A 16,768-nucleotide genomic window follows, 5' to 3' on the forward strand; every position below is an offset into this window, starting at 1 on the left:
GTAAGTGTTCCTGGTAAGCGAAGGGAATCAATATACTGGTTTGTGATTGGACGACTGTTCTTGACCAGCCAATCACCGCATCCCTCATTGAATGGACAATATTATCCAATATGGCGGACTTTGAAATTCTAAATGTGAAGGAACGTAGTTATAATTAGTGTAATAAAGCAAAAGATGGTCAGATACAGAGCCACACGCTTTTAATTACACTTTACTATATTACGGGATTTACGAGTTTCAATATTAGACTTATAATTGGAAGTTAAAATTGTGGTTTGGATGAAAAGCTTACTTCCGTTTCGGTAACATGCTAGCGTTTGAGCTCGGTGGGCTAATGTTTACAGGTTCTCTACTATACTGTACTATAAAATTAAGCTAGGTTTTTCTTCATGTTGGAACGATGTTGGGTTTTTTGACAGCCAGGCAGGCGGGTCTGGATGACCCTCTGCGACTGAGACGTGCAGAGTCTACGAGAAGGTGAGAGAAAGTGAAAGAAAATCTAGTACAGAAATCTAGAAGGAATATTTCTGCATTAATGCTCGATACTTCCGATAGCTCCTAAACCATACAATGTCATCGGGGTCATAAAGAATCTGAAGTTTATTTTAAACTAGATTATTCCTCGTATATACACTCTAATTACTTTGACAATATGTTTTCTTTTTTTAAATAATGCTTTATGATGATTTTCCTGTCTGTCTTTTACCACAGTTGTTTTTATTTGATGATCCACCTAAGCTATGAAGGTGATCCTCCTTTTTCTGTATCTCCAAAGGGTCCTCAGCCTGAAGTTGAATCCTGACAGAGACGTGGACAGAATCCATGGAAATGGAATCAACGCCATTGACATTGAAACAATAGAGGGCCGATAGTGAGGCGACTGACGTACTATTTACGGTCCAGTCAAAGATAGATTATTAATGTAAAAGCTGAATATTTAATGTGTGAAATGAAACCTCTCTGCTGTTTAGCATGCTGTCCGGTGGAGCAGACGGAGTGATTGTTGTCTACGACCTGGAGAACATCAGCGGGAAGCCTCAGTTCACCTGCAAGGCAGTTTGCACAGTAGGGAGGTGAGTGAAACTTCACTGACTCATCTTGTCCACTAGAGGGTAGCACTGCGTCACGTTTTCACAGTAACACAGTCTTCCTCAGATTTCAGTGCCACAAATTCTAGATCCTTTCTTCCCGTCATTATGCTTAGATTATTACCTATTTTCCATCCGTTGCATTTTTTACTTTCTTCTTCTTCTTCTCCTCCTCTTCCTCAGTGAGTGTATCAAACACAGCACTGTATTTGTTCTTATTTTTAATTTAGGTCAAGTCGGTACGCCCACAAATTCAGTGTGGAGACGGTCCAGTGGTATCCGTATGACACGGGCATGTTTGTCTCCAGTTCCTTTGACAAGACTATGAAAGTGTGGGACACTGAGACACTGAAGGTAAATACAGAGACTCGGTCAGTCCTTTCCAGATGTGAATTTGCATGTCATAATGATGTCCAGTGTAAAATGTTTACGCATGTCTCTCATAAACTGTTAGTTTGGTGTACATTTCTTATTTCTTTGTTTTTGCTCTTTTGCCTCGTCTTCTCAATTCGTTCTAATTGTCTGCTTCACGCGTTCTAAATTTCTACGCCCCATGGTCACGGCAGGCTAGATAGCCTGTGCATGGTGCATTTGTGTGTGTGTTATAGTTAGGCAAACAGAGCTTCCTTTGTGTGTGTGTACACGCGTGCCCATTGGTTGCGTCCGTGCTGTTGCTGGCACACACTGACAGTTGGGAACAGAGAGGCTTCTTGTCTTTGCTGAAGGATTGCATTGTAAACGGCGAGGCTGCTTGGGTGTGAGGCCTTTTGAATGCTGCAGCAGCCCTTTTATGTTTAACCCAGTGTTTCTCTGAATGGCTTATTTTGAATGTGGTGAATTTATGCTGCAGTGCGACAGCGGCAGCGTCATTTAGGCGTGACAATAGTTCATTTTGCACACATACACAACACGCAGCTCCGAACGTGCACCTTGATTTCTGACGCTTTTTGTCTGTTCATGCTCCTCTTTGTGTTTCTTCAGCCGGCTGAAGTCTTTGAGTTTGAGACCAACGTCTACAGCCATCACCTGTCCCCCATCGCCAGAAGACACACTCTAATTGCAGGTTTGTGTGTCTTACTGCAACCGTCGTTGTTTTTTACTGAGCTCGGTAATGTGAGCGTACCACTTCCCCTTAGTCATACTCACATTCTGCACGGAAACGAGTTGACCTCAAGCCAGAAATACTATTTGCGCTGCTTTATTGTTTGTCTGTAGGCAGTTTGTCTCAAGTTTCGCCGCAACACACCACAGATCTTTCTTTTGAAGCGGTTTCTACCACCAGTTATCAACAAGGGACAGACGTGCACGTGAAGCTGGGGTGGAAAAGCATTTTTTACAGACACATTTCTGTGGAGATAAAAAATGTAGGGATCTACATCACCCGACGGGACCAACAGGTTGCCTCTACAGAACAGATTTTGTGCTGCCTGTTCCCTGTGGCTGTGGTTACACCCACATGCAGTCTCTTTGACGTGCCTGTTTCCAATCTGGAGACAATCACAGTCTGTTGTGATTTCTGAATGGCCCTCCCTACTCAGACGTGACGTCTTCAAATGTTCCTGAACTCTAATCATCCAGGAAGACGCAAGTTCCTGAAGTGCAGCTCTAGCACTTTACTTCTGCTTAATTTGGGCTATTGCGATTCGAATGTTAGCCCTTTTACGTTTCAGCACCAAGCTTTCCCTCCTCCCATCCCATTCGAGCGGATTTGAGTCTTCCTCGACTGTCTCTTTGTTTCTGCATTTTCAGTTGGCACAAAAAACCCAAAAATTCAGCTGTGTGACCTGAAGTCTGGTTCGCGGATTCATGTTCTTCAGGGTTAGTTGATCATCTATAAAAACCGACACTTACTGTTATTATAATTATTATTTTTTTAACACATAAGTAATCCTGTCCTCCTCCAGGTCACCGAGCGGAGGTTCTGTCTGTGCGATGGTCGTCCAGACACGAGCACATCTTAGCCACTGCCAGGTAGGCCCTGTCCACCTGACGTTCACCTGAAACAGTCACCGCGTTTGTGCCTAAAGATGAACTCCAGATACGGGACAACACCGGCTCTGTTGTGTCCCTGCGGCGCTTGTCATCTCAGCTGTGGTAGTCTAGCACCACTGTCAGCATAGCACATGCTACGTAGCGTCCCCATCTGTTTTGTGCTGCATTAGACATGATAATTAACCTTTTGGGACCGGTGTGCTGTTGCCCTGAGAATTGTAAGTGATTTTAAAAGCTACTGGCGCAGATATTCTGTTATGGAGCAGCACATTTATTCTGGACAGAAAACTGACCAATAATAGAAAGAGTGCTGTCTGTTTAGCTGACCATGAATCGATACCTGTAAATCCCTAAATTGTCCTCAAATGATTCACTTATTCTTATGTGTTCATTTTTTTTCTTGGACCATGCTTGCATAAATTATCCATGAATTTTTAAACCAAAATGCACATCCTCATTTTCCCTTCTAAGTGCAGACAGCAAAGTGAAATTATGGGATGTGCGTATGGCTTCCAGTTGTCTCCTCAATCTGGACCAGCACAATGGAGACAAGTCTAAAGCGTCCTCTGAGGCAGGTACTGTTACTCCTTTTTCTTTTTCCATTGTCTGTTTAATCATTCATCTTGTGTGGGCAGGGGCTATTGTTAAATGATTATTTAATATATTATAAAGACTTGTGGGAACACATGTTGAGTCAGACTCTCAGAATTAAAGTTCCTGCTAACTAATACTTCAACAGCAAAGCAGATAATTCAGCCTCTCAGAAGCGTTTTCCATTCAGGTTATTCAGGTTAACATAAATGAGTGTGCTTCACGAGGAGAGGCCAGCATTCAACACTCGCAGTATCTGTTTTTCTTGCTCGGGTCCTCTTTGTGTTTCAGTCAAGGTATTGTCCAAAGGAAACCAGTTTGTAATTGGAGAGGCGAGGCGAGGCGGAGGTTGTGCAATCGCCGGCGCTTGTCTGTCTGCCTTGTCCGAGATAACTCAAAACATTCTGGACAAATCTGGATGAAATTATCAGGACATGTTGGGAACGTTACCAGGAACAGATGATATAATTTCGGTGACGATCCAGAAGAGATCCTGGATTCGGGATCAATTTGACATTTTCAGTAACATTGCAGTCAATGGCGCTTCAAAACTTTTTTGTCAATAGCTCGGTTGATTATTGACCAATGTTTATAGAATTCAACACAGTCATGTGGGGGGGGGGGGGGGGGGGGGTCTTTATCTCACCAACCAATTTCACCCGGATAGGATCCAGAATGGTCAGTAACAAATATTTCATTTTAACATTGTAACATTGAAAACTCCATTTACGGATTCAAAAATCTATAAAAGAATACACAGCAACTCCGATTCACTTTTACTTTTCATGCTTGGTGTGTAAAGATACCAAGAACAATTTAGAACCTTTTGGTGATGATCCAGATCACCATGTGGACGGTGTAAATCCAGTTAGGAGGGGAATGAGCTGCTTGGGGAGGTCTGCGCTCTCAGAGTGCTTCATGTCACTGATTGATGAGCATGAGAAGTGAAGTGAAGGAAGATGATGTTGCTCTTTGCCACCCTGCTTTTAACTAGTGAACACAGCTCACAATGGCAGAGTGAATGGCCTTTGCTTTACTGGCGACGGCCTCCACCTCCTCACCACTGGAACCGATGACCGCATGCGACTGTGGAACAGTGCCACTGGAGAAAACACGCTGGTAAGATGTGTGTGTGCGTGTGTGTGTGCGCATCCCGTTAACCTATACTTGATCAGCCAGTCTAGTCACCAGTATCAGTGAAACGGTTTCATTTGCTGCCTCATATTCGGACCTTGAATAAAGTAAATTTGAATAGAAATCCCGAAGCATAATCCCTCTCCAAAGAAATGTAATCTCATCCTAAAGCCTAAGATGCTATTTGCCCCGGGCTATTTGCCCCCGGGCTATTTGCCACCGTCTCCTGTTCTAATGACCTGCTCTGCTGCCTCGTACTGCAGTTGCCATGGTGGCAACACAAAACCGTTAGTGACTCAAAAGTCATATGTATACTAAAGCCTCCTGTCCTGGCCAAAGTTTCATTCCAGATGAAGTGGGGGGGGGGGGGGGGGGGAGAAATATGGTGAATATAATGTGAAAGAATTGTGTTGCATAATTCAAACCATGCTTCATGTACATTATGTGATGTCATTGGCTTGATTGTATTTGTTTTTATTGATTAAAGAGTCTCTGGAATTGCCCAACGGAGAAATAAAAGTAAATCCACCAGGAGAGCAGAGAACAAGGCATAGTGGGAACACTGGTTTAAACAAAACAAAGAAATGCCTTTCTCTTACAAATGCATGCTATGCCGCATATGCATGCATTCCTGGTACCGGTTCAGACTACTCAGCTGGTCTAGAGGTGATAACATGCGTAGACATGCAGCAACCAACAGCAGCTTTCTGTGGGAAAATGTAAATACTGTATAATTCTTCTACTATTATTTAATGCACTGAATCCTTTGAACCTCTTTGGTTTAACCGGATTGCGAGTGAAGCCAGAAGGTACGGATGACCTTTGGTGGTCCGCCCCAGAACGTACGTGTCACGTTGTTTATTTTACGCGTGACTAGAAATGTGATCTCAACCTTACGAGCCTTCAACGTTTGACCCTCAGGTAAATTACGGGAAGGTCTGCAACGAGAGTCGAAAACGACTTCAGCTGAGCGTGTCTCGCGGCTGCAGCCCAGAGTTCGTGTTCGTGCCGTGCGGCAGCTCGGTCGCCGTGTACGGCCTCCACACCGGAGAGCTGATCACTATGCTCAGGGGGCACTACAACAACGTCGACTGCTGCGAGTTCCAGCCCGACTACCAGGTGGGACGAGTCCCAGTGTGCGCATCTCCCTGTTTGCTCTGCCGACTCAGTTCTCGTTGGGCTCTCACACACTCAGAGCGTTCAGCTCAGTTTCGTTTGATTTGTCTCTTCGGCTGCTCTGCCGCTACAGTCTGTTTTGGTTTTATCATATGGGGAACATTCAATGCGGTGAATGTGACATAAGAGGATCGAAAGATTAGATTGGATTGTCATAAAAGCCAGACGGACAGGGATGAGCCGTTATTAAACGGTTAATTACCCCATTGTTTGTGTATTTTGTTTATAGCCTTCATTAAAAGTTTAAGCTGTCAGTATATGGAAACTAAAATCGTTACCTAACAAAGTTGCTTTTATTGGGGTGGCTCAGTAGACTGGGACTTCGGTCACCGGTTCAAGTCCCGGCCGGAGAGGGGCCAGTCTACGTCTAGGTACTGCCGAAGCACCACTGAGCAAGGCACCACCCAACTGCCCTGAGTGTGTGTGTGTGTGTGTGGATTGTTTACAGGGGCCCACTATAGGGTGTAAGTGCAGATTCTACAGTAATATTATTTATACAGAATTAAAGTAGTTTAATACTGAATCCTGAATTTACTGGAGGACACACCAGCGTAACACCAAAGTATTGACACGGCAGTATCGGGCTAAATACACACGCAGCTTAGTTCAGGCTCAAATTCGAGGCGTCCCATTGTATTTGTATCGCAGCTATGATGGATTGTTGTCATATCGTTCTTACACTATAAGGAAAACATACAACGTGTATAAATCAAGTACCCTTCAGGAGAAGCCTAATTCTGTTTAAGCTTCACGATTAGCAATCATCATTTCTGCCTCGAAATAGCTCAGATGTTACGTAACGGGGAATGTGCAGCCTCCTTATGAGGCAACCCAACATCCGGTGTCACGAACGACTGAAGAACGCAGTTTGACTGCTCGTCAGCCTGGAGACTCCAGGGACCAGAAACCTGTCAGGCAGCCTGTCTGACGCAATGCCGTTGGCATCCGTGACTTTGTGCCCATGGCGTTCTCGAGACATTCCTGGTTGGTTTTGAGCACACAATTTGTTTAGCCAGTCATGCGCATTAACACTGCGTTTTCCTTTGGCGCTGATGTAAGATAGGATGAGATGCCGCTACAGAAACCAAAGTGTCTAAACATGTCCTTGTTCTTTGTGTGTAGGAGCTCTATAGTGGAGGTAAAGACTGCAACATCTTAGCATGGATTCCTGTCCTCCGTACCTCAGATATGGAAGAGGAATCAAATGAGGTAGGAAACAAAGTATCATTAAGAATATACATTGTCATCACAGATCAACAATGTGCATTGTTAGGACACTTTCATTATGGCACTCTCCATGCGTAGCAAATCGCCAACTGGAATCCGTCGGTGCCTTTGTCACTGAAACGGCATCGTTCCAGTATAATAGTTTTCTCATGTGAAAGCCTTTCTAGAACTTCCGTCAGTGCACGGGCCTCTCCAAGGAGAAAAGGGTGTGTGTGTGTGTGTGTGTACACTGTGCATGCATTCCATTCCGTGTCGCCTTGAATGGATCATCATCATTGTCAACATTTTGAATCAATTAGTGCATAGCACATATTGAGGTTGTGTTCATGAGGTAATTCTGCTTTTCTCTTATCTGCCTCATTCCAAAATAAATAATGTCCATTCCTTGTCACTTGAAAGCTACTCCTAGTTTTTAGGATCCTGTGTTTTCCATAATAGCAGATCCAGATCTACTTTTTATTGAGATGTAACTTTTTGTATTAGGATGTTTTTTTTACAATGGTTCTATTTAAATATGCACATCGAGCTGAATATCTTGATTCCTTTCAGGGTGCTGCGGGCCAGTCTTCAGTAAACCCTGCCTTTCAGGACGCATGGAGTAGCGATGAAGATTAGTGCTCGTGTTTTTGATTGTGTGAAGATTGTAAGCATGTGGCCGTCCTTCACAGTTCACAGTGACAGGTCCAGAGAAAACTGTGAAGATTTGTTTTCAGATAAAAATCAAGTCCTCAAAATGAAATGTATTCATCATTTTATGACTTAATAAAGATGCACACTGTTATTTTATTTTGTTGTTGTTGTATATTTGACATATCAGCATTGTTATTGTTGCTTCTCATTTTTTTTATTTGAAATGTTTTATATTTCATTCATTGTGGAGATCATTTAAAACGTTTGACAACCTAATACATGTATTTACTTGACACTATATTATGGTTGCACATTTTATAATATTTATACAAGATTTTTCTTCAAGGCATCACTGTCGTGGTGGTAATAAATATTTGTAAGCGTTTTTAAACAGTTGTGTCTTTTTCCAAGGTAATAATGTCTGTGCATTGAGAAATGACTGCCTATAAGAATCATGAACACAATTGTCTTGTTGTCATTAACTCTGACATACTTTGCATTTCTTCTTCTGTGGTTAGTACTTGCTTAAAATAGTGTAGTGCGGTGCAAAACGTTTCTATTGTTTTAAACAAAAGAAACTTAAATTACAATATATTACTGTGATAAGCATTATTATAAATTCCACCATACTCCATTCTCATGTATCAACTCGGTTACTTTTGAATTGAAAAGGTTATTTAAGGCGTGATACTGGACACCAGACAGTTTTCTGAAAACAATATTGTCACTTGTCATTGACTACAAGTATAATCTTACTATATGGTGCGTGTCGGCAGAAAAAGAAAAGCTGCGTTATTTGTAATATTTTTTTGTAACGAAACTAAAGTAATGAATTACAACGCCGGAAGGGGGATGAAAGAGCGTTTCACATTTCGCAGCGACAACGCTCAAAGATGAAGCCTCGTCAGACCATAAATTGACCAATCAGCAAGCGGAGTGGCATTTCCCCGAGAAACAGGCCCCGCCCTTCTATATCATAAGAAAGGAGGGCGCGCGCTCCCGGTCAAGCGCGTGAATGCAGCTGGAAGCACACCTGAGGGCGAGGCGCAGGTGATCCTGGAGCTCCGATGCACGGGAGCTATTTTATCTGTGTGACATCAGTGATTACGGTTGGTGCTAGTTTGTTTATTTTTATTTATTTTTATTTTCTGAACTCAACGACGTCATAGAAGTTGAGACATCTGCGTGTTTGACGGAAAACGTCCCTTTCATTTGGAACTGATACTTCCTCTAAGCGTGAGCCGGACGTTTACCTGTGCGGTCAGACCTGTTCGGCGACTCTGGGACAATGAACCAGACTTCGGCTAAAAGGAAATCACATTCTTTATTTAGTTATTATTATTATTTTTTTAATCATAGTTGTTGTACTATTTCTACGCGCGGATGGTTTTACTCTGTGTGTGTATTGTGAGGAGACAGCCGGTTAATGTCACTCAAATGCGCTTCCGCTGACGCAAACCGGAGTTTTTATTCCAGGCGCGCAGCGGAGAAGTTGCGCGTCTGGTTGAGCGTTAATTGAAGCTCCGCCGTTTACCTAACGATTGCGCAATGTCCTGTACACGCCTCTCTAGTAATCCCAGGGGCGCACCTAGAACCCGTCACGCAGGTGGCTCACCGGAAACGTGTTGGAGAAACACGGCGTGCTGCAATAATTTAATGGGGGGGGCTCTCATGGAGCAGCTACTGAAACATTATTCTGATCCAACCTGACGCAGTTTCCTTCGCTCCTCCAGGTGAGCGACAAAAGGAACCGGTCCGACAATGGAATTCGATAATATCAAGTCGTCGGCGGCGCTAATTTACGACGGGTTCGTCCAAAATGTGGGTGAGTGAACTTCCACGGGACGCTGAGAATGTGAATTCCTGCGGCGTTGGCGCTTTGAGCGCTCCTCTCCGCTTCTCTCACGTTTCTGTCTTCCTGCTTTCCTCTCTCACAGATACCCGAACGGATAACTGGCTCCTCATGTCGTCCCCTCTTCCCCAAATCGTCATCATTGCATCGTACATTTACTTCTGCACGTCGTTCGGGCCTCGGATGATGGAGAACCGCAAAGCTTTCGACCTCAAACGGGTCCTCATCGTGTATAACTTCGGCATCGTGGCGCTCTCGCTGTACATGATCTACGAGGTGAGTCGACCTGGAATCCACTACGACGCGTTCAGGGCCCGCGTGGAATCTGCTGCACCAGTCTTTCCTGTCTTGCGGCCCTCGTCGTGCTTCGTCACTCTGTGGAATCTATCCTGAACATGTCTGTGATCGCCGGTGAAACCGGCTTGTTGGGGTGGTGTGTGTGTGTGTGTGTGTGTGTGTGTGTGCGCTCAGTCGTCCAGGTAAATCAAGCAGAGCAAACGCCAACAATCAGCCGGTCGTTCAGAACCGACCTGAAACCTCTTAACCCTCTTCCTGCTTTTCGCTCTACGCGATTCCTTCCTTCCTTCCTTTCTTGCGTCGCTGAATTATTTTAAGCAACGGACCGTTTCGAAATGCGTAATTTGGTTTAAGATTCTAGAGCGAGTTTCCGTTGCGTTTAACCGCGGTCTGCCATCGCCTCCAGTTTGTCAAGTCGGGATGGGGGATGGGATACTCGTTTGGCTGTGACCTGATCGACTACTCCGATTCGCCGCAGGCCCTGAGGGTGAGTGAGTCGGGCGCGTCGCCGAGTCGGCCGCTCCGTGCTCTGCTTTGCTCGGCGCTAAACGTGTCGCTCTTGTCTCCTCCAGATGGTGGCGGTGTGCTGGCTTTACTATTTCTCCAAGTTTGTTGAGATGTTGGACACTGTAAGTCGACCGCCGCCCGGCAGGATCGCACTTCGGCGGTCGGATGGCTGAAGTCATCCGACCCGCCGTTCCATCAACGATCCGTTTCCCTTTAAGGTTTTCTTTGTGCTGAGGAAGAAGAACAGCCAGGTGACCTTCCTCCACGTCTACCATCATTCCATCATGCCGTTCACCTGGTGGTTCGGCGTTCGCTATGCAGCCGGTGAGCTTTACCTGAATGTGGAATCAATGCCTTTCCTTCAGAATAAAAGCATTTATCTCTGCCTGTGACTGACTCTCCATGTGCTTCCCCTTTCAGGGGGAATGGGGACCTTCCACGCTCTGCTCAACTGTTTCGTTCATGTTATCATGTACACGTACTACGGCCTGACCGCCATGGGCCCCAAATACCAGAAGTACCTCTGGTGGAAGAAGTATCTCACTACTATTCAACTGGTACGTTTATTTGCTTTCAGCTTAAGAACGTGTTGGACTTTCTTTATAAAACGTTCTACACAAAGGCTGTTTGTCATTTACATTCAACTGTAAATATCAGCTTTGCATTCCATTGATGTTGATTGTGGAGTTTTTTGGGGACATAACGGTAACTGGCTTGTTTCACGTGCTGGAGATGTGCTTTTTCATGTTCTTGCAATTTAAGCTTTTAAATGTATTTAAATTGAACTTTATAGCAACGATTTAATTCTAACTTTGTGCGATGAAAGGCGTGTTTGAGAATCCTGAGCGCTTCATGCTTTTCGTATTTCACAGATTTGTGGTGAGTCTGTTGATAAATCTGTTTCTGTGTTCTTTCCTCATCAGATCCAGTTTGTTCTGGTAACCAGCCACATCTCCCAGTATTTCTTCATAAATGACTGCTACTACCAGTACCCCGTCTTCATCTACGTCATCAGCCTGTATGGGCTGATCTTCCTCTTCCTCTTCCTCAACTTCTGGTACCACGCATACACCAAGGGCAAGAGGCTGCCCAAGGTGCTGCAGGCTCAGGCGTGGTCGCACCACACCAACGGCATCATGAATGGACACGCCAGCCACGAGAAAGACGAGTGACGCGAGACTCGGCTCGTCAGAATTTCCCGGGTTGATCTGGTTGCCGCGAGCGAGCCCCCACCGGTCCGCGGGTCAACCCCCGTTTGTTGCTGTCACTTTTTGATTGTTGGAAGTAGAGGAATGATCTTTGAGCGATGTCGCTCTATTGATGAGGTCTCTTGAACCCTGAGCTGAGGGGTGTTTTTATTTAAAAGGTTTTCTCGGCACCAAAGATGAAGCTCAAGGTCCGCTGTGGAGTTTCCAGATATCCTTTCTCTGCTTCGACAGTTTTAGAAAGTGCCACCAGAACAATCGAGGCCTCCTCGATGGGCCTCCAATGCTGAGATGTCGATGCGTGAAGTCTTTAAGGAAACTTGTTTGTTTTTAAAAAATTGCACAGATATGGGTTTTGTGTCTCGCTTGACCTACGATGATGTCATGAGACTGTTTCTTCACATGTTAATTACGTGCATGCTGTTTAGCTTCTATTCACACGTGCATGCTAACTTCTATAGCTTGAGTCACAACCACTGCAGATGGTGCAGGCATCCAGTAAAAAAGCCTTTTTTAAATGAGTTTTTTTCTTTTTTTACTTTTTACAGTGGATAAAATGTTCTTTCTTCTGAGTTGATTGTCCTGTGAAGCGTTGTTGTGACCAAGATGTCTGAGGAAGGCGAGTTACCCGTCGTCCTTGTAGGATCCAGAACAGAGAGATGTTCTACTCCGTTGTTGCGGCACGTTCCAAACGTGACCGCGGCTCGTCCGTCGTGGACTCGAGGTTCCGTCTGTCAGCACAGACTGTCTCGCATACCTGGCTGAGGTGTGCTGCTTCCTGGGCAGCGGGGTCTCCTCACGGCTGGAGTCGAGCCGTGCCTTTAGACCGGCATCCGGAGTAGTTTAGTTACGATGATCTTAAAATAAGTGAATGACACTCTGTTTCTCCAGGTGACCGAGGACGCGGCGTTGGCTTTTGGATGGTGGATGTCTAAAAAATGTTTGTTTCAGGACCTTATAGGATTCCTAGTTAAATGCAATGATATAGGAAATGGATGTAACATGAAATGTTTATATTGTATTTTATATGTATTTATATAAAAATAAACTGCTCTATTGTCATTTGAATTCTGACTTGTTCGTTCAATGCGGCTTTCCATTTCAGATGAGAACAGCTGATCCTTAAGTGAAACTCTGCTGCAGCTGTGAAGCATCCTTCATTCAGTTTTCTTGATGGCACGGCGGTTGTATTGTAGCAAAATTGTTGTGGCTAGTCGAAAGCCTTTAGAATAATCTGTGCGGACCTTATAAAATATTCCTGTTTGCTCCCAGCGAGAGGTGCTGTTTAACTGTTATGGGGGGGGGGGGGGGGGGGGGACTGTTCTCCGTCCAGTTTTTTAGTGCGTTATATTAGGATGGCTTGTATCATAAAAGATGCAATTCACATGCAGCGTTTGCACCGCTGTCATATTCGTCCACTTGAAAGCATTGCTGAACGACGCTTCATTTTCGTCTCTGCGCAGACAGACTGAGGGACGTTCCTGCTGCCATGTGATCCTGTGTGTTCAGGGTCGCGACCTGTGAGCTGCTCTTCAGCTGCTTTAGCAGGAAACAGGAGATCACACCGACCTCTGTTACCCATCAGTACATGTGCCACTGACCAACAGCCTCTGAGCTTTTTATTGGATACTACTCTGCTCTCTTGTGGCAAAAAAAGGAAGCTGACTTCAGTAGGATTCCAAATGACGGCGCTCATTTAAAGTCTCTTGTTTTCTACAATGGTTCTGAGGGTTCTACAATGGACATTCCAACCGTGGTTCGTCCCTGGTTTTACTGGGGGGGCCTGAATAACGGGGTCATTATCAGGATGAACGTGTGACGGTTTGTTCTTCTCTTTGTGCACATGCTGTTAAATGGATCCAGTGTTCATAAATGCCACTGCACAGAACCTTTTACTCAAATGCACAATAATCTGAGTCATTAACAGCTGCCATCCTATAGTTCAAACAGTTACACCCATAAGAAAATCACCTCTGATACGGATAACAACCTCTGGATCATCGTCTACGGGAAGACTATTTCCTACTTTAATGTTATTCCCAACGGACATGCCGCAGCTTCAGTCTCCAGCAGAGGCGACAGTGGAAATAAACATTAATGTTTGTCGTTCATTGATTCTATAATTAAAGGCAACATACAAGTTTACAATGACATTTCATTATTATTGAAATATATTTGAATAAGAACTGGTTAATTTGTGTTTAATTCAATTTCCAGCTTTTATTTTTCCCTCTTACTTACCATTTTATAAAATGGTTCTGGCTGAGGACAAAAAAAAACTTTTCAAATAGTGTCATCTTCCTACGTAGATTTGATTGATTGATTTAAACTTGAATTACGAGACCACGGAGACCCTCAATGTGTCTCCTGATCGTCCATCTCATAGCGGCGTGACGACGCTGTGCAACATTTCCAATGAGGGACAACAATAAACCAAAAAAAAGCATTCGCTGCATGGATGAGAACAAATGTACAAACAGCACAAGCAAGCACAACAGGATAAGAAAAAGACAGGTAGATTCAAACCCATACCTTCTTGCTGTGAGGCAGCACTACGCACTAATAATACTCTTTCTTTGCTTACTTACTTTTTAATGGTATCTTTATTAAACTCTGCAAACAGTATGGATCTTTAGTGCATGTGTAATTTAAGGAGCACTGAGTTCCCACACCTCTTAACAAAAAGAACATTGTGCCTGTCGCAGTAACTGCGAGAGCACAGCTCTGGAACAAATGCAGCACATTGTGGGCTAAAGTATGTGTTCCAGGTACTTTACTGTGTTATAATATTGGTCACGTCCTTGTTTTCTAATGCAGGGTGAGGATGTGCCTGCTCTAGTGTGTGTGTGTGCATGTCGGCTGCTGCCTCAGTCGCTGTGAGCTGTCATATCAGCTTCGGACCAGCAGTACGGAAAGGCTATTTGTGTAGTCAGCGTCTGTATTTTTCATGTGTTCAATCAGTTTCCGGCTTTACATCCTTCAGGGTTTACACGTACAACAACTGAGCTAAGCTTTGCTCTGACGAGTTTTCAGATGTACATTTCTTTTCATCTTCCTGCTGTTCTGCTGGCACATGATAAGTGATGTGATGATGACATGATACAGCAGCAGGATGTAAGAGGAACAATGCGTATAGATCCTATGCATAGAAGATTATATATATATAACCTTTCTGCTCGGCTACTCCCACATTTCAAACAAATGCTTCTTGTTTGCTCTGCCGCATGCATCCCTGTCGTTTATTTACTTAGTGTTTTTCTCTACATCAGGGGCAATAAGAGGGGCCACAGTTTACACCGTGGGCATCAAGATTTTACCCAAAATTGATGCAATGGAACCTTATTCAGTGAGCCAAAAATATTTGTTACCCATCACTCTTGCTCTAACGTTGAGTAAAGACACACACAATTAAACATATTTTGCAATCTGTGTCTCATTCAAGCCGTGCTGTGCACAGCAAAAAAAAAAAAAAAAACAACAACCTGGAATGCATAGAAAAAAACTGATAAGATGGATCAAAGGAAATATTTTTCTGATTCCGACCATCCAATCTAACTCACAGCAACATGCAACCAAAGCTGCTGTTACATTTGCTTTGTACTCAACCAACTTACCTCATTGGATGCTGGGATAAATGACATGATCAAATGAAAGTTGTGGACTTTGAGTACCCTGTTTACCCGGCTTCAAACACACTGAGCAGCCTCAACAGGAATAAACCAGCCCCACCTCACGTTGCACATCCACGCTTTTCCAGCCTTCACCTCATTCCTCTGAGGAAGGCTGCAAGCTACAGGCTAGGAGGTGGAAAAAAAGAAAAGGTCAGAGTATCAGCTGAGTTTGGCCTTGTCATCCATTCAAAACTGAGCTACTGCCGGCAGCTGTCTGCAGCACTAGGCATCACTGAGACAATGCATCCAGTCTGTCACTGCATACCATTGCTCTACGCCGGCTACTCCCACATTTCAAAATGCAGACGCTGCACTCGCATGCATGGCGTTGTCAAACAAAATCCACACACAAAGCTTTGCACACAATTGTAACCAGGAAGCAGCTCAAAGTCTGGAATAAATTCAGTACTTGACCAAACGCCATGGCTCCACGCCCTCCAGGGCAAAAAGAAAGGTGTTTGACTGTGGGCACGTGTGTGTGTGTGTGTGTGTCATTGATAGCTTCATTGCCTAAACATATATAGCAGAGCTTGTTTCAGCATTACCACATTAGAGCAGACATTTATTGGCTCTGCAAAAGAAGTAATGTCTGTTTTGCCAATATTCTTATTTACAAATAACATTTGCAATTTATGTCTTTCTCAAGGAAGACTTTATTCCCATTGGTTGCTGAAGAAGGAGAGTCACATCATCAGTGGGAAATGAGTTGCTTAGCAAAGCATGTCAAAGCGGCTTTCCTTAATTTCTCTGAATTTTACAGTCATTTTCTGAAAATATCCTGCAAAGGGAAAGGAAATGATTTGAGGATTCACTGACCTGCCTTTTCTCTCAGGCCCATCATCCCTCAGGAAATACGTGCATTTGGTCATATTCATAATATTAAAACCACTCGCACATCTGAGCAAAAGCCAAAACTCTGTTTGAGCTGGAGCTGAGAGGCAGTTAGCTTAGCTTTGCATAATGAAGGAGGACATAACTACCTCTGGTTTGTCTGACAGCACAGGCAATACTTCATAAAGTCACTGTTCCAGGCCAGGAAGCTGTCTGACACGTAATCCCCTTTCCAGTTTTTCCAGTTTGGGTTGCGATTAAACAAACACAAATGAGTTCTTTAGTGAGCTTTACAGGATCTGGATGATCGTATTCTTTTATTAAGACAGAGTTAAGGGAGCTGCAACACTTGCCGTTGAGAAAATCAGATACATCACAAAAAGCATCGCACTCTAAAAGAACAATTTAATTATTTTTTAACCAAATTGAAAAATACACAGTTAAAAACAATCTAACATTGAAAGGAAGTACCCATAGAGTAAATCATGTGGAATGTCTTTGAATAAATGATCCCTTCCACAGTCACAGCCAATTAGAAAATGCTTCCTTAACCTTTTGATTATCCGT

General features: G+C 43.9%; 2 protein-coding genes across 4 annotated transcripts; both read left to right on the forward strand.

The window, feature by feature from the left end:
- The first annotated feature begins 142 nt into the window (after positions 1-142).
- ercc8 (excision repair cross-complementation group 8) lies at positions 143-8,165 on the forward strand. Of its 2 annotated transcripts, none has more exons than XM_068738595.1 (12): positions 143-477; positions 776-871; positions 972-1,073; positions 1,319-1,442; positions 2,070-2,151; positions 2,838-2,906; positions 2,993-3,059; positions 3,552-3,655; positions 4,666-4,790; positions 5,727-5,924; positions 7,104-7,190; positions 7,758-8,165. In XM_068738595.1, the coding sequence occupies exons 1-12, from the start codon at positions 401-403 to the stop codon at positions 7,821-7,823; spliced, it is 1,197 nt and encodes a 398-aa protein (XP_068594696.1). In that variant the 5' UTR covers positions 143-400; the 3' UTR covers positions 7,824-8,165. The 2 variants fall into 2 exon arrangements, with proteins under 2 accessions (XP_068594696.1, XP_068594697.1); XM_068738596.1 differs by having other exon boundaries at positions 7,773-8,165.
- Positions 8,166-8,854: 689 nt separating this feature from the next.
- Positions 8,855-12,746, forward strand: elovl7a (ELOVL fatty acid elongase 7a). 2 transcript variants are annotated; one of them, XM_068738597.1, is made up of 8 exons: positions 8,855-8,947; positions 9,572-9,663; positions 9,776-9,966; positions 10,394-10,474; positions 10,560-10,616; positions 10,713-10,818; positions 10,915-11,051; positions 11,418-12,746. In XM_068738597.1, the coding sequence occupies exons 2-8, from the start codon at positions 9,600-9,602 to the stop codon at positions 11,664-11,666; spliced, it is 885 nt and encodes a 294-aa protein (XP_068594698.1). In that variant the 5' UTR covers positions 8,855-8,947; positions 9,572-9,599; the 3' UTR covers positions 11,667-12,746. The 2 variants fall into 2 exon arrangements, with proteins under 2 accessions (XP_068594698.1, XP_068594700.1); XM_068738599.1 differs by lacking the exon at positions 10,560-10,616 and having other exon boundaries at positions 10,734-10,818.
- The last annotated feature ends 4,022 nt before the right edge of the window (positions 12,747-16,768 follow it).

The sequence above is a fragment of the Brachionichthys hirsutus genome, chromosome 4 (genome assembly GCF_040956055.1).
Source record: "Brachionichthys hirsutus isolate HB-005 chromosome 4, CSIRO-AGI_Bhir_v1, whole genome shotgun sequence".
NCBI classification, from domain to species: Eukaryota; Metazoa; Chordata; class Actinopteri; order Lophiiformes; family Brachionichthyidae; genus Brachionichthys; species Brachionichthys hirsutus.

Coding starts and splice junctions, on each gene's coding strand:
- ercc8 (XM_068738595.1), top strand. CDS start 401: ATGTTGGGTTTTTTGACAGCCAGGCAGGCGGGTCTGGATGACCCTCTG. Junction 478..775: donor CGTGCAGAGTCTACGAGAAG/GTGAGAGAAAGT, acceptor GTATCTCCAAAG/GGTCCTCAGCCTGAAGTTGA. Junction 1,074..1,318: donor GCAGTTTGCACAGTAGGGAG/GTGAGTGAAACT, acceptor TTTTTAATTTAG/GTCAAGTCGGTACGCCCACA.
- elovl7a (XM_068738597.1), top strand. CDS start 9,600: ATGGAATTCGATAATATCAAGTCGTCGGCGGCGCTAATTTACGACGGG. Junction 9,664..9,775: donor CGGGTTCGTCCAAAATGTGG/GTGAGTGAACTT, acceptor CCTCTCTCACAG/ATACCCGAACGGATAACTGG. Junction 10,475..10,559: donor ATTCGCCGCAGGCCCTGAGG/GTGAGTGAGTCG, acceptor TGTCTCCTCCAG/ATGGTGGCGGTGTGCTGGCT.